Below are 14,228 nucleotides of genomic sequence, written 5' to 3' on the forward strand. Positions count from 1 at the left end.
CGATACCGACTCTTACTTTGGACAGAGATGCCACAACTGGTAGCGACTGAATCCTCTGAGACATCTTGACCCAAAGCACAGCAGGACAACTGCTCCTCTTCCTCCACACCAACATCACTGTTCTCTCTGAGGACACAAAGGGAAAATTATTATTACCAGTACAACTGTCAAAGTGACCAAAGTGACTCACACGCAGGTGAATTGTTCAGTGCATTCATCTGTAGTGAATAGTGAAGCACAGTTCAAAAAGACAACAGGACGAGTTGATGCCTTAGTTAAAGGTACAGCTGCACAAACTAAGTTCAAACCTGATCCTTTTCTATGCAGAGCTCTTCTCTAAGGTCAAATGTGTTTTTCTCAAGGTTTCCCACCCAATGACTGCTTTCAGTTTGTCACGTTAGGTGCAGTGTGGAAGATTATTCCATGATCAATGGTCTTTCATCAATGATTATTGATCAATGGTCATGACAATTTGCATATTAATGATCAAGGAACTGACGTCACAGCCAGTGGGCTGGTTTCAGTCATTGTGCAAATGTACTGTTTATAAGACTGGAAACCTGCAGTCAGCTGTGTGTGACCACCCAACAATTTATCGTTGATGGAGCTGAGTCATCTTGTGCCAGAACAAGGAAGGGAAAATGCAGCTTTTTTCCTTCTGCTGTCTTTCTCGAACTGAGCAAAACTATGATGTGGGAGAAGTGGAACTGCTAGCTTTCCTTGGAAGGATGGTGTTATTAACGGGAGGGAGCACAACACCTGCTCATTGTTCATCGTTTGACTGACCACAAGCATCTTGCATATCTCACAGCAGCCACTCAAGACAAGCCAGGTGGGCCCTCTTCTTTGCTTGGTTCAACTGTGTTATGATCTATAGACCCGGCAACCCAAAACGTGAAACCCAACACTTTGTCCCGTCAATTCTCAACTTCTGATGCCACGGCAGAGGAGACCATTATTTTCCCGCCCTCCTGCATTGTTTGTTTGCTGTACTAAGAGATTGAGTCATTTTCTGCAATGCATAGCGGGACACATGTCCCAGATGTTGAACTTCACATCATATCATGCTTTGTAGATACTTGTAAATCTCTATAATATTAAAGCTTGGCATTCTACACTAAAAAGCTATGAAACCCTGAAAAAGAACCAGCTGTTTTTCTGTATTCTTTAAATTAAAATATTGACCATTATTAGCTGCAAAGGCCTTCGATAATGGATTTGCACAGGGCAGATGTATTCAGGTGAAAATGTATGACTATATTATGCTAAGCTTTTGAGGATCTTAATGTCTTTTTCCTTTTTGGCAGTTTTGTTCGCTGACTGTGGCAGATCAATACTGAACTATAGATTAAAAGTCTTCATGTAACAGGAAAGTTTTTCAGCTGCATTATTCACTTGGAAACTCAATCTCTGATTTTCAAAATCCATTTGTTCCATTCCAATCATATTACCTTTATTATGATAAAGGCTTCGGCATGTTCACCTACCAGTTTGAGTTCTACCCAAACAACCACTTCCAGAGAATGATTGATCCAAATTCATACCCTCTGCAGTATAACGTAGGAGAGAAGGTTTACATGGAGATAGATGCCTCCTCTACAGTCAACAACACAAAGTTTTTTGTGGAGTCCTGCAGAGCTTCGCCATATGACAACCCCAACTACCACCCGACCTACTCCATCGTCGAAAATGGGTAGGCATGAGGACAGGTGGTGCATCAGTGAAGGTTCTCCTGTTTATCTGTTTGTACTTGAAGCAGTTACCTGAGTGCCTTTTAGAATAAAAACTTCTCTCATCTTTAAGAATTTCAGGTGTTATACAGAAGTGGAAGTCCGTAGAATAAGGCTCTTTAAAGGTTTTTAAGGCATCAGGCTATTACTTGAATATTTGTGAATGGCGCTGTATGATGGTTAAACAAGGATTTATGATGAAATTGTAAGTTGTAGTCTCTTTCTTTGCATTGTCCTGTGATCAGGTGCCCAGTGCACTCCACTGTTATGACCCATGCACCAGACAACAAGAGACAGTTTCGGTTCTGCGTCGAGGCCTTCAAGTTCATTGGTTTGCACGATCAGGTAAAGAATGAGTTTAGACCAGACCTCTAAATACGTTTTACATTGTTGTGCTTGAGCGGCACCATCGACTGGAACCAAATTCCTTGTATGTGTTTGCGCATATACTTGGCCAAAAAAGGGGGTTCTGATTCTGATGAATTCTACACCCAAAACTCAAGCCATATCTTTTTAATCTGATTAACTTTATTGCATACTCGCACATCTCGTGCACACATTGCTTGAAATTTGCTAAAAGTTACCTAATTTTTAAAAAAGTGTATTATGCAAAGAAAACATTGAAAATGTGTCCATCATGGGGGGTGTTTTTGCAGGAAAAATGCCTGCTTTTATTTAAATGCTATAGTTTGTCATTTGTTGTTTGCTCATGTGGTCAAAGGGCAGATGATGTTTGCTATCAGTCACTAGAATCTTCCTTCAGTATGTTTCAGTGAAACTTTCATGATGATTACCTGATGGGTTTCAGCCAAAATTGTTCTTAAGATCAAGATTGTATTTGTTGTTTTACAGATAATACCAGCAACAGACTGAGAGGGCAGCTATTATGCTTATAATTTAATGCTTAAAATTGTCATTTCATTGGCTGGGAATACATCCTCACATTAGGTTTGACAGCATTTCCAGTTTTGGCTGAAGCATGAACTGAGGCTGCAGTTTGGGGAAGACCTCAGAGGAGGCTGGCTCCCGGGCCGGGCAGATCTCCATCAACAGCTTGTAGCGCTGCGGGAAGCTAAATAAATAATCTCCATTTAAATCTGTGATGTCCACTTAATGTAAATTCAGTTTTTCCATCAGAATGTTTTACGTGCAGCACTTGGATACTGAGAGATTTGAGGTTGAGTGACACGCACAGCCAATCACTTGCATTCAGGTATACATCAGCTGTTCAGTATGTGAAGCAGGAAACTCCAACACCAGGTGCTCACAGGGATGCATCAACTCCACGTCAAACGCTCACCACCACTCCCACTGCTGAAAGAGAGGGGCTGTCATGCAGACTGCACAGCACTTTTCCAGGGTCCCCTGTGCTTGAAGAGGTCAGCAGACATCAGCAGGAGTGCAGGTATGGAAACAGAGTCGGCTGCTTTGTTTTAGTCACTGTAACTTTGGATAACGCTGAATTAAAACGGATCTTCTCTTGTTTCCAGGGAACGCCATGAACCTGAACCTGGTCTTCATCGCTGGATGTCTTCTTGCTGCCGTCGCTATGATCTGTGGCGTGCTTACGTTCAGCGCCGAAACATCAATGGTCAGATACCGAGCTTTGTCCTCAACTGAAAGTTAAAACCCTTCGTGTGCTCCAGAGGATGAGATGAAATTGTTTAGATCAGCCTGCAGTCTGAGTCTGAGTGTTCATGTATCTCCTCATGTGTGAATTAACTGATGAAAAGCAATTATTTTCTATCAGTTATTATTAGAATATTACACAGCTTTGGGTGCATAAGTTTGTTTTTTAAATCTATAGATTTACAGAATAATTTGAAATGAATAAATCCTGATTATTGATCCTGATCAAAGATTTATAGAATAATGAAACTTTTATTACTGTTTTTGTCCATGTTTACTTTCAGCTGTCGACTGTGTAGCTCAAAGTCTCAACTGACATTTACACAACATATACTTCATTCCACAGTTTCACAAACTGTGAAACAAGCTAACAAAAAGCTTGTTTGTGCTGCTTCTTCCTGCAGGTCTCTCTTGGAAATGAGGATATTTTTCCTTCTGATTAAATAAAGATGAAAAAAAAAAACTGCTTCTGTCTGAGATTCCAGTAATTGTGACACATACTTCCATTTGTAACACATTTCTTACCAATCTGTAATCTTGGATTAATGTTTGTAATATTATATCAATGTCAAGCTTAAACGACGTCACACACAGAAGTCTCTGAAATCATCAGAATATGTAGCAAAAGTTCTAAAAGATCACATTTCTCTTTGTGTCAATATCAATAAACTTCTTACAATGTAACTGGTAACGATGTTACCACAGCAACCCAAATCAGCTGTTCCTTTCCTTCTCCATAGTAATCGTGGTTACACGTCTTTTCTGTCCAATGTGGCCTTTTTGGTCTCGAGTGTAACCTCAGGTTGCATCGTTTGTTTCCATTCATCGATTGCAGTGACAGTGACATGTTTACTTACTTTAAGAGAGAGTTCTTCACTTAAACACAAAACGTCAGTTTTTGTGTGATTGAAGGTTTCCCAGCAGGTCAGTAAATACAGAACACTTGGTTATAAAGATTTTATGTTATTACCTAAAACTACACAGCAGGTGAAACAATCAGCTGACTGACGGTCCTCACAGAGGACAGACCTCCAACTGATTCACCACATCTGATGGGAGCGGATGCTCTTCAGTCTGGAAGAGAAAACACAAACACACACAGACAGTGAAGAAGACGGTTCAAGGTGCTTTGCATACGACACTAAATTCAGTTTTTAAAAATAAAAGCATCTGTTTACTAAACGTAAACACAACACTCCCCAGACACCAGATTATTACCCCTCTAATACAGCGGTCCCCAACCCCCGGGTCTCGGACCGGTACCGGTCCGTGAGTCGTTTGGTACCGGGCCGCGAGAGTTGAGGCTCAGGTGTGAAATGTTTGGTTTTCAGGGTTTTTATTTCAGCGTTATTTTGTTATCGTTTTTATCGTTTACTCGGTTTTCCTGGGTCTTTTCACGAGTGTTAGGAATAAATTTTCTTTTTTTCGGTACCGGTACTAGTTTTATTTTGTTGTATTTATCCGCGACACCTTAAAGGCCGGTCTGTGAAAATATTGTCGGGCATAAACTGGTCCGTGGCGCAAAAAAGGTTGGAGACCGCTGCTCTAAGAGATCTGATAAATAAAAATGATCAGATCAGAAACAGAAGAGCAGATAAAAACAAACTATGTTCTTAATTGAACGCAGTGAGTTTCTGGATTATGGATTTAAAACGTTTTGGTGGAAACAAAAAAAGAGAGAAAAAAACTCTAAATATTGTTAATAATTGTTTTGCACACACAGCTTCTGACTAACATCAGCACTTTATAACAAACTAATTTCCAAGTGTCTCCTATTCCATCAGGGTCATCTTTCGATGCTCTGACAGGTGACCTCTGACCTTTTTAGCAGCTCGTCTGTCGACACCGGTCCGTCTTCACCTTCCTGCTCGCCGGCTCCTCCTCCTCGCTCTTCTTCGGCTGCTTCTTTGTGCTTGTGCTTCTTGTGTTTCTTCTTCTGTAAAGAAAAAAGAAGTCACAGCTTCAGCGTGAGGAAGGAGTCATTTTATCTGATCTGATCCTTACTCTTCGTTTTCTACCTTCTTTTCCTTCTTGTGTTTGTAATGCTTCTTTTTCTTGTGTTTCTTCTCTTTGCTCTTCTTGCCCGTTTTAACCTCCTTGATTGGAGGGCGCATGGAGGCGGCGCCTCCTCTGACTAAACACAGGAACAACAGGCAGGTTATTAATCCTCCAGCAACGCTTTTACGAAGCAGGATGCACTTAATGAAGTAGAAGCAGAAGAGGAGCAGTGAAAGCGTCGATGAACAGATGCTCTAGTTCTACATGTGGATCGATTCACATGAATGTAACCCAGCTGAGCTGATCACAGAGAGATTGCTGCATCTATAAAAACAATGTCCACGCAAGGGAAACCACGTGACTGGGTCACGGTGAATAAACTTGAGTTGTCTGTTGTTGATCTGGTGGGTGACACTCACTCAGAGCAGCCGAGGGAGGCGGCAGCTTCGGCCCAAACTCCTCCTCTTCCTGTTCGGAGGCCTGAGTGGAAACTGCTGCTTTTGAAGGAGCCGAGAGGAAAAGAGTTGACAGAGTTACGCTCGACAGGGACGTGAGATTAGAAGAAAGGTTACGGTGATTCAGCAAACTCAGAGTACCTGCTCGGTAACTGGAGGAGGTGGTGGCTGAGGAGGAGGTGGTGGCTGAGGAGGAGGTGGTGGCTGAGGAGGAGGTGGTGGTGGCTGAGGAGGAGGTGGTGGTGGCTGAGGAGGAGGAGGGGATGCTGAAGAGGTTCAGTGACTCCGAGTCCACTTTTCCTTCATCCTCCTTTGTCACCTTTTCTTCCTCCTCATCGCTGCTCCCCCCCTCTGATGAAGAGGAGGACTTCTCATCGGAGGAGCTGGCAAAGATGGCCTTAAACAGACATGCAGGTCTTCCAGGAGACTAAACGCTGTTTGCTTTCCAAATTTCCATAAAATGATTTTTAACATTTCTCTGGTGAATTATCAGAAAACAGATTAAACATCCAGGGTACCAATGATATTGTAAGATCCAGACCTACATTAAAACAGAGAAACCCCCTGTGAACAAGCACTTTGGTACGGAGCCCCGCAGGGGACATGGGAGAAAAAAAATTAAGACGGAAATTTGCGAGATCTCGCAAAACAAACTCGGGATCGCGCAAAAGTTTTAGCCGCATTCTTCCCGTTAGCTCGAAGCTAACGGGAGGTCGAGACCTACTACAGCCGGGAGGAACACCGCTTTCCCGGCACATCGTGGCTCGACCTCCTGGTCGGCTTCGAGCCAGCGTCCGAAGAATGTGGCTAAAACTTTTGCGAGATCTCACAAAAGTTTTGCGAGATCTCGCAAAAGTTTTGCGAGATCTCGCAAAAGTTTTGCGAGATCCCGAGTTTGTTATGCGAGATCTCGCAAAAGTCCGTCTTAATTATTTTTTCTCCCATGTCCCCTGCGGGGCTCCGTACTTTGGTGACAGTGGGAAGGAAAACCTAAATTTTCGCAGGAAGAAACCTCCAGCAGACCCAGGCTCAGAGATGGTGAGCACGGTGAGGGTGAGAGGAGAAAGACAGGACAAAAAAAGAAAGAAAGAAAAGCTCGAGGAGCAAAAACTTCCTAAAAACTTCTGGCCGGGACTGTGAGTGAAAATACTTGTGAACCTTGGAGGAAGCAGCCACCAACTTCCTGTCAGCACTCACTGACACATCTGTCACCCAATCACTGTGGCCCTGATGGGGGGAAAAGCAAAATCAGGAGTTAAGTGTCTAAAAGAACACGACCAGAAACATCAGGATGTCTTCACACAGCCGAGTTTAATCACCTTCAGCACGAGAGTCTGAGAGAGAGACGACAAATCCCAGAGAGCAACAGTCCCGTCGTAGGAGGCGGACACCAGGAGGTTCGCTGAGGAAACACAACAGGAAGTGATTTTAGGCAAACATTATGAGGAAGAACTGAGCATGTTCCAGTACCTGCAGAAAAACACATCAGCTCAGTGAGCAGTGCTTGCTTTCTAAACAGTAAACAGCACGACGGACTCTAAGGTGCTGACATTTCTTACAAATCTTAAGCCGTGCAACCACCAGAGGTCTAAACCACCTGACCTCTGATCCTTTAGATCTGCTTCTTAACGAGGGCAGAAAACATACTTACAGCACACGACACGATGAGCTTTGTTCATTTTCATTCGTAAAAATTAGCTAAATCCTAATGCATAAATAATTAAATAGTTAAAAATACACATTAAAAGAACTCTTTTGTCCATACGTGGATTTAGCAAGTGTTCATCGATCAAACGCCGCCTCTTGCTCGTAGTTCAGCACAAATGTTACTGGAGAATCTGAGGACGTCAGCTGAGGACACCTGCTTGCTCAGAGGTCTCACCGTCAGCAGCGGCGAGGCAGCAGGCACTCACGCTGCCTTCGTGGCCTCCCTGCAGCGGCGTCCCGCCGTGAGATCGGAACCCCCCCGCCTGCAGGTCCCACAGCTTCAGCGTCTTGTCCCACGACGCCGTGCACAGGAAGTGCCCGTTGCTGGTGAAGCAGCAGGCTGAGACGACGTTTCCATGGTTACTGATTGCGAGAATGTAAACAAGAACAAGTGCACAGGGGGGCTCTGAGGGTCTGAAAATTGTCATCAAACTTTTGTGAATCTGATAAATATCTGAGACTTCAGAGTGTCTCACGCTGAAGACAAAAGCCACACAGCGTGAGAGGAGCTCAGAGCGTTTACAGGTCTCTGAAATGCTTCACCTGTCGATGGACACGGTGGTTTTCTGCGCCCGCAGGTCCCACAGTTTGATGCTGCGGTCTGCAGAGACGGTAGCCACTCGCTGGCTCTGAGGGTCGAACCGACATCGAGTGACGCAGGAGCGGTGAAGATCTGATCGGCAAAGCAAACACACGCTCGCTGACGCTCACAGGAGTATTATTGCCGACCGGGCAACACGCGACCTGTCCTACCGCTGACGTGGTGCAGCATCTGTCCGCTGGCGGCGTCGCAGATGGAAACGCCATTCTGAGGATTTACAGCGCAAACGACCAGCCGGCCGTCAGACGAGGAGCTGCAGGAGGTCAGCAGGCCGAGCTGCCTCGATTTCCACTGCGACAAAGATCATAAAAATGAGTCAAACTCAGAAAAGCAAAAAGACCAAATTTATTCCATGTGTGTGAAAGAGCAGAAACGTGTGTGCGCAGAGAAATGTGTGCAGCGAATCACAGGAAGGTTGCTGGTTTGAAACTCCAGGAGCGTGACAGCAGACGTTACCAGAGTGAGTCCGGTCTCGAGGTCCCAGGCCACCATCTTCTTATCCCAGGACACTGTGACCATCCTGACACACAGAGCAAACGTTTCATTCACAGGTGCACTCGGGTTACTACATGGAAGTTTCTGCATTGTTGTTTTTTGTGAACTTTATGTTTTTTTCATCAGCGTGAGAGATTACATGAAGCCTTACGGGTCCATGGATGATGAATAAGTCATCGGTTAATTCACAAAGATGTTTTTTCCTCAAAGAAATGAAGAAAAACTTCATCTATCATCAGATAAAGGTGAAAAAATTGCTACTTTTTGTTTTACAAATCTCAGAAAGTCAACTTTTACAAGTCTACTTGACTTTACAGTCTTGGTAACAGCGAATCTTCACCAGCTGGTGGAGCTTACAGTTCCAGTGACAGTGACGGGGAGCTCACGGGAACTCATTTTTCCAAATATTCAGACATTGCAGTAATCGAGAGCCTGCTTCCCTATTTCACATGTTCTGGGCATGTCCAAAACTGGGTAGCTTTTGGAAAAGCATATTTGAAACCATGTCCAACATATTTGGTGTTCCAATTGCACCCTGCCCGTTTATAGCTATTTTTGGGGTGACGCCTTGTGATGCCAGTCTTTCCAAATCACACTCTGATCTTCTGGCCTTTTGCACTCTTTTGGCCCGTAGAATGATATTATTGAAATGGAAAGAGCCACTTCCACCTGTATATGGGCGATGGGTTAAGGATGTCATGTACTATACTCAGCTGGAAAAGATCCGCTACACTGTAAAAGGTTCGGTTCGGAGCTTTTATGACACATGGCAACCTTTTCTTACTTACTTTGAAAGATTAAGTCCTGATACTATCGCTTAATGTGCGTGTGAGTGGGTTTTTTTTTTTGTTGTTGGTTTTTTTTTGTTGTTTTTTTCCCTTGCTGTTGTTCATTTATTTTATTATTTACTTTGTATCTGTAATTTTCTTTTCTTTTATCTCTTCTTTCCTCTCTGGCTGGGTTTTAGTTACACTGTTCTGGATGGGGGGTGGGAGGCACGACTGTTTGTTAATATTGCTGTAATTGTTGTTGGAAGCAATTCTTTGATCAATAAAAAGACCGTGATAAAAAAAAAAGACATTGCAGTAATCGACTACAAGGCCAGCTGCACAAATACCTGAAAAAATGTTTTAATGTTGACCTGTACGCCGCCAACTTCTAACGCTACTTCTGTAAATGTTGGCAGAAGTTCATCTCACCCTTTCTTCTTTCTGCTTCACTTGAAAAGACCCGACAGCTCAGCTTTGACCAAGACAAAAGGAATACAGGTGGAAAGATTTTGGCTTCCAGGTCATAATGTTTGCAAAATTCAAAAGAGAAATCATCTGCTCTCAGCTGCAGGATCATAAGCTAGCTGAATTTAAAGCTAACGTGGAACCCACCTGTTGCTGTTTGGGATCAGAGCACACTCAGTGATGGCTTTACTGTGAACTCCATCAAACGTCCTCAGAGGCTGACAGCTCCCCACATCCTACACAGGTCAGAGGTCAACCAGGAAGAGTGAATATGGAACAACCTTCTGATGATTTATTCCTAAACTTTCTGTGGAATGAATTCATCAGAAAACTGATCTACAGAGAGCCTGTTCAGTCAAACATGGATTCTGAGATACTACAGACTGATGTGGACACACAAAAAAACACAGAGGAAGAAAACAAATATGAGGCTTTTCTCTCAGGGTTTGGAGAAGAGCATCTCTCAGCACACAACCTTGAAGAAGATGGGTTAAAGCAGCAGAAGACCATACGGGGAGCCACGCCTGTCCGCTAAGAACAAGAAGCTGAAGCTACAGTTTACACATGCTCACCAAAATAAGACAATAAAAAAACGGGAACTGTCTGATCTTCTGTATTTCTTGTTGGGACATTGAGACGGTGGGACTGATCCATCCTGCCTTGTGTCCTGATTTCAGGCTGCTGGTAGTTTAAGAGTGTAGAGTTATGTTCACTTTGGTGTCAACTTAGCATCATTTAAACTCCACAGCATACCCGAGTGTTGTTGCTGACTATTTCCATGCCTATTTGACCACAGTGTACCATCTTCTGATGGCTCCTTCCAGCCACAAAGCTCAAATCGTCTCACACTGGTTTCTTGAACATGACGATGAGTTAACTGTACTCCAATGGCCTCCACACAACTTTGGGGATGTGGTGGAACAGGAGATTCAAAGTGCAAAGTATCTCCTGGTCGCAGCAGATGGCCCCGCCCCTCCCTGAGCCTGGTTCTGCTGGAGGTTTCTTCCTGTTAAAAGGGAGTTTTTCCTTCCCACTGTCACCAAAGTGCTTGCTCATAGGGGGTCATATGATTGTTGGGTTTTTCTCTGTATCTATTACTGTAGGATCTATCTTACAATATAAAGCGCCTTGAGGCGACTGTTGTTGTGATTTGGCGCTGTATAAATAAAACTGAATTGAACTGACATTAGAAAGTCGAGTGTAGACCAACCCTAAAATCAAAACAGGCACATCGACTCATAAAAACTGCCGACCATGACAGCAGCTTACCCAGAGGACAGCGGTGCAGTCTGAGGAGCAGCTCAGGATGCAGCGATTGTCGCAGCAGACTCGAGCTGTGGTCACAGCATCGCTGTGAGCTTGCAACACCTTCACTGGGATCTGCAGACACAGGTTATACAGCAAACTAGCAGAGGACCATTGAGGAGAAAGAAGACTGACATCTACTGTACAAAGAACATCCATGCAGCGGTTGCCCAGTATAATTATGGACCAGCTTCGGACAGCAATATATTTTGGGCTACTGGAGCTCAAATTCTAAGCTTTGGTTTTAAATGAATGCTTGTTTTGCAATAGCTGAATGAACAGGAGAAAGTGGGATCTTACCGCACATAGAACCCAGACAGAGAAATAGCAGTAAGATTTGGTGCTGCAGATAAAAATATAGAGTTGATGATGTGCATTTCCCTACTTTAAAATGAGGGCGGAACGGCTCAAAGCCAGTTTGCATGTTTGGCCCTCCCCTCTGACTCACTCAATGACCCGTGGCTGCCCTATCACCTAAAAGCCATTTAGGTTGGGGTTTCTGGGTCTTACTGTCCCGTGAAGGTCTTTCTTATGTCCCCAGATGATTTTTAAGGGAAACTTTCCCAACCAGTTTAGAGGCATCAATGTCAAACATGAAATAAAGGCAGGCTAGTGCAAGATAAGCCATTTTACCTGGTTTTGCAATACACATGCAACTCTGCCCATCAGAGTCACTTTTACAAATAGTTTTCAGACTCATCTTACAACATTAATCTGCACATAACAGTCCACAGTGACAGCACAGAGTTTTAAAAATTATTTACAGATCCTTTATTATGACGCTCACGCTGGTGAATCCTAATTTTGAAACGTTCATTTGGTTGATCCAGTGGCGCCTTGAGGCTGTTCACTAATCTGCCCATGTTTCTATTAGCTCTCCTTATGTTTTGTAAATGAAATCTTAAGCTCGATAAAAACGTCAATACATCAAAGATAAAAGTAGCGACCTCGGTATTGCACTGTACTTAGATTCTAGGAATTCTAATAGTGCTTTACTATTACCTGAACTTTATAATAACTGTTACAGAATTACTGGAAGTTACAAAATAAATATGCCTGCTCCATCTCAGTCAGACTGTCGGGATCAGACGCTCTAAAATAACTTTGCTCTCGTGAAGTGCTTCAGACCAAGAGAAGACAAACCTCACATGCAAGTGAACGCATCACGCTAACGTTAGCCACCGAGCTAACCGTTTCGGTTTACCTGAGACTCCGAGCTCCACGCTTCTCTCTCCTCTTCTCCGCCTTCTGTAGGCTCCTCCGCTGACAAAGGGTCGATGTTCCTTGACGCCATTTTTCGGTACAAATAAAACTTGTCGTTTAGCCAAAAGCCACATTAGCTAATGACAGTTACCGTGGCAACAGCCTCACAAGCGAAATTTGGTGCATTCGGGGGCGGTGGGAGATAAGATAATTAGTTGATAATTAGATTTTTGATGGAAACGGAAACAAGCAAAATACGCACTTACTTTGACAGTTAATGATAATTATACTACTGTTTAACATTGCGTGTTTCAGTTTGAGTTAATCTAATTATGGTTCTGTGAAATAACACTCAGTGATTTTCAGAGTTCTGTCAGACTGATCTCAGAGTTATGTCCATGATCACCTCTGTATGAAAGCTTTAGTCATATTTAAGGGCAATATCACCAAAATACAGTAAAAGATCTCCTCCTTGAATGGTTCAGATAAAATGGAAGAAAATATATGCAGTAAATATTCTTTTATTGGAGAGAAAACTGTGCAGTATAATTTACTTGAGATGTTGAAGATATGAGAGCATTAAACAGGCTGATGTTTGGGTAAGAGGCTCTGACAGGAGAGAGATGATACAGAAACATGACATCCTTATAAAATACTGACACACTTTATGAACAGACAACTTTTCACAGCTCTTTGAACTTCATATTTAAATGAGCTGCATACTTTTCCCACTGAAACCAGCACAATCCCTCTGTGATAAAAACAATATTTGAACTAAATATACTGTGGATAAATCAAAGCATTATCAAAGTTGTCCGTGGTTCCCTTATTTTTCCTTCTTTCCCTGTCAGATCCTCTCCTGCAGGATAAACATGACTGAGTGGTTCCCTGTATGCAGCTGTTACAGTTTGTGTTGGAGATACTTCTGCAAATATCTAAAAACTGTTTTTTACCAGTCCGTCAACTACAGAGAGCTGTCTGTTGCCCCCCTGTTCTCCTCTATATCTCTCAGCTGATACTGGCTCCTTTTTCTCCTCCTCTTCCTCACACACTGTCCTGGTGTCTCATCAGGGGTGGAGAGCCTCTGTCACGTCTCCTCTCACCTTCTCAATTCTGACTCTGGACACTTGCAGAAGGAAATCAACCATGGCAGTTAGCAACTAAAGCAGCACAACTAAAACAGGACACAGGATCCCGCAGAACATTGGTCTTTATAACAAAGGTGACAACTCAGGTTGTTTGATATAAGCCTGACAAAAACAGCAGAGAAACAGGAGGAGGACTTCTCCATCTACTGTCTGTCTCATTATTAGTGGTTTATACAGGATGAGAGCTCTTTTAAGGACAAACTTCAGCACAGCATGGTTGAGTCTGTGTCCTCACCACAGTTCGCGGGCCACATATTTGGTGAACCGTCTCATACATGCCAACCCTCCCGATTTTTCCGGGAGAATCCCGAATTTCAGTGCCCCTCCTGAGAATCTCCCAGAGCCACCATTCTCACGAATTTCTCCCGATTTTCAACCCGGACAACAAAATTGAAAAAACATATCGCAGAATTCATAGCGCGGCCCAGACAATTCCAGTTTCCAAAAATGGCGGCAGCTTCTAGTTTTAATATTACTCTTATTTCTCTTTCTGGGTCACAAAATAAACTTTTAAAATATTTTCAGGTGAGAATGTAGCTGTGTAAACTTCAAATATCTGAGCCGACCAACACATCGTTTTCAAACCCCCGTGGTCTTTAGGTTAAACATGATATATAAGTCACTTTGATGATGATTTAAAGATATTCTATTCGATTAAATTTAACTTTATTAATCCCTCGGGAGGGGTCCTCTGGGGTTTTCACAAAGCTGAATAAACGTCA

General features: G+C 43.2%; 1 protein-coding gene across 7 annotated transcripts; it reads right to left on the minus strand.

Moving 5' to 3' along the window:
- Positions 1–12,528, minus strand: LOC148106249 (uncharacterized). 7 transcript variants are annotated; one of them, XR_015718733.1, is made up of 15 exons: positions 12,360–12,528; positions 11,120–11,230; positions 9,998–10,086; positions 8,529–8,640; positions 8,273–8,411; positions 8,063–8,192; positions 7,695–7,882; positions 7,132–7,214; positions 6,971–7,039; positions 5,954–6,209; positions 5,777–5,854; positions 5,378–5,493; positions 5,180–5,295; positions 4,330–4,433; positions 1–126 (listed from the first exon to the last, which is right to left on the minus strand). XR_015718733.1 is itself a non-coding variant. In XM_087839545.1 (14 exons), the coding sequence occupies exons 1-14, from the start codon at positions 12,447–12,449 to the stop codon at positions 4,400–4,402; spliced, it is 1,563 nt and encodes a 520-aa protein (XP_087695671.1). In that variant the 5' UTR covers positions 12,450–12,528; the 3' UTR covers positions 3,754–4,399. The 7 variants fall into 7 exon arrangements, 6 of the variants coding, with proteins under 6 accessions (XP_087695671.1, XP_087695665.1, XP_087695668.1 ...); XM_087839545.1 differs by lacking the exon at positions 1–126 and having other exon boundaries at positions 3,754–4,433; positions 8,577–8,640; XM_087839539.1 differs by lacking the exon at positions 1–126 and having other exon boundaries at positions 3,754–4,433; positions 5,777–5,851.
- Between the last annotated feature and the right edge of the window lie 1,700 nt (positions 12,529–14,228).

Source organism: Neolamprologus brichardi, chromosome 1, assembly GCF_056152115.1.
Source record: "Neolamprologus brichardi isolate AB-2024 chromosome 1, ASM5615211v1, whole genome shotgun sequence".
In the NCBI taxonomy this organism is placed as follows: Eukaryota; Metazoa; Chordata; class Actinopteri; order Cichliformes; family Cichlidae; genus Neolamprologus; species Neolamprologus brichardi.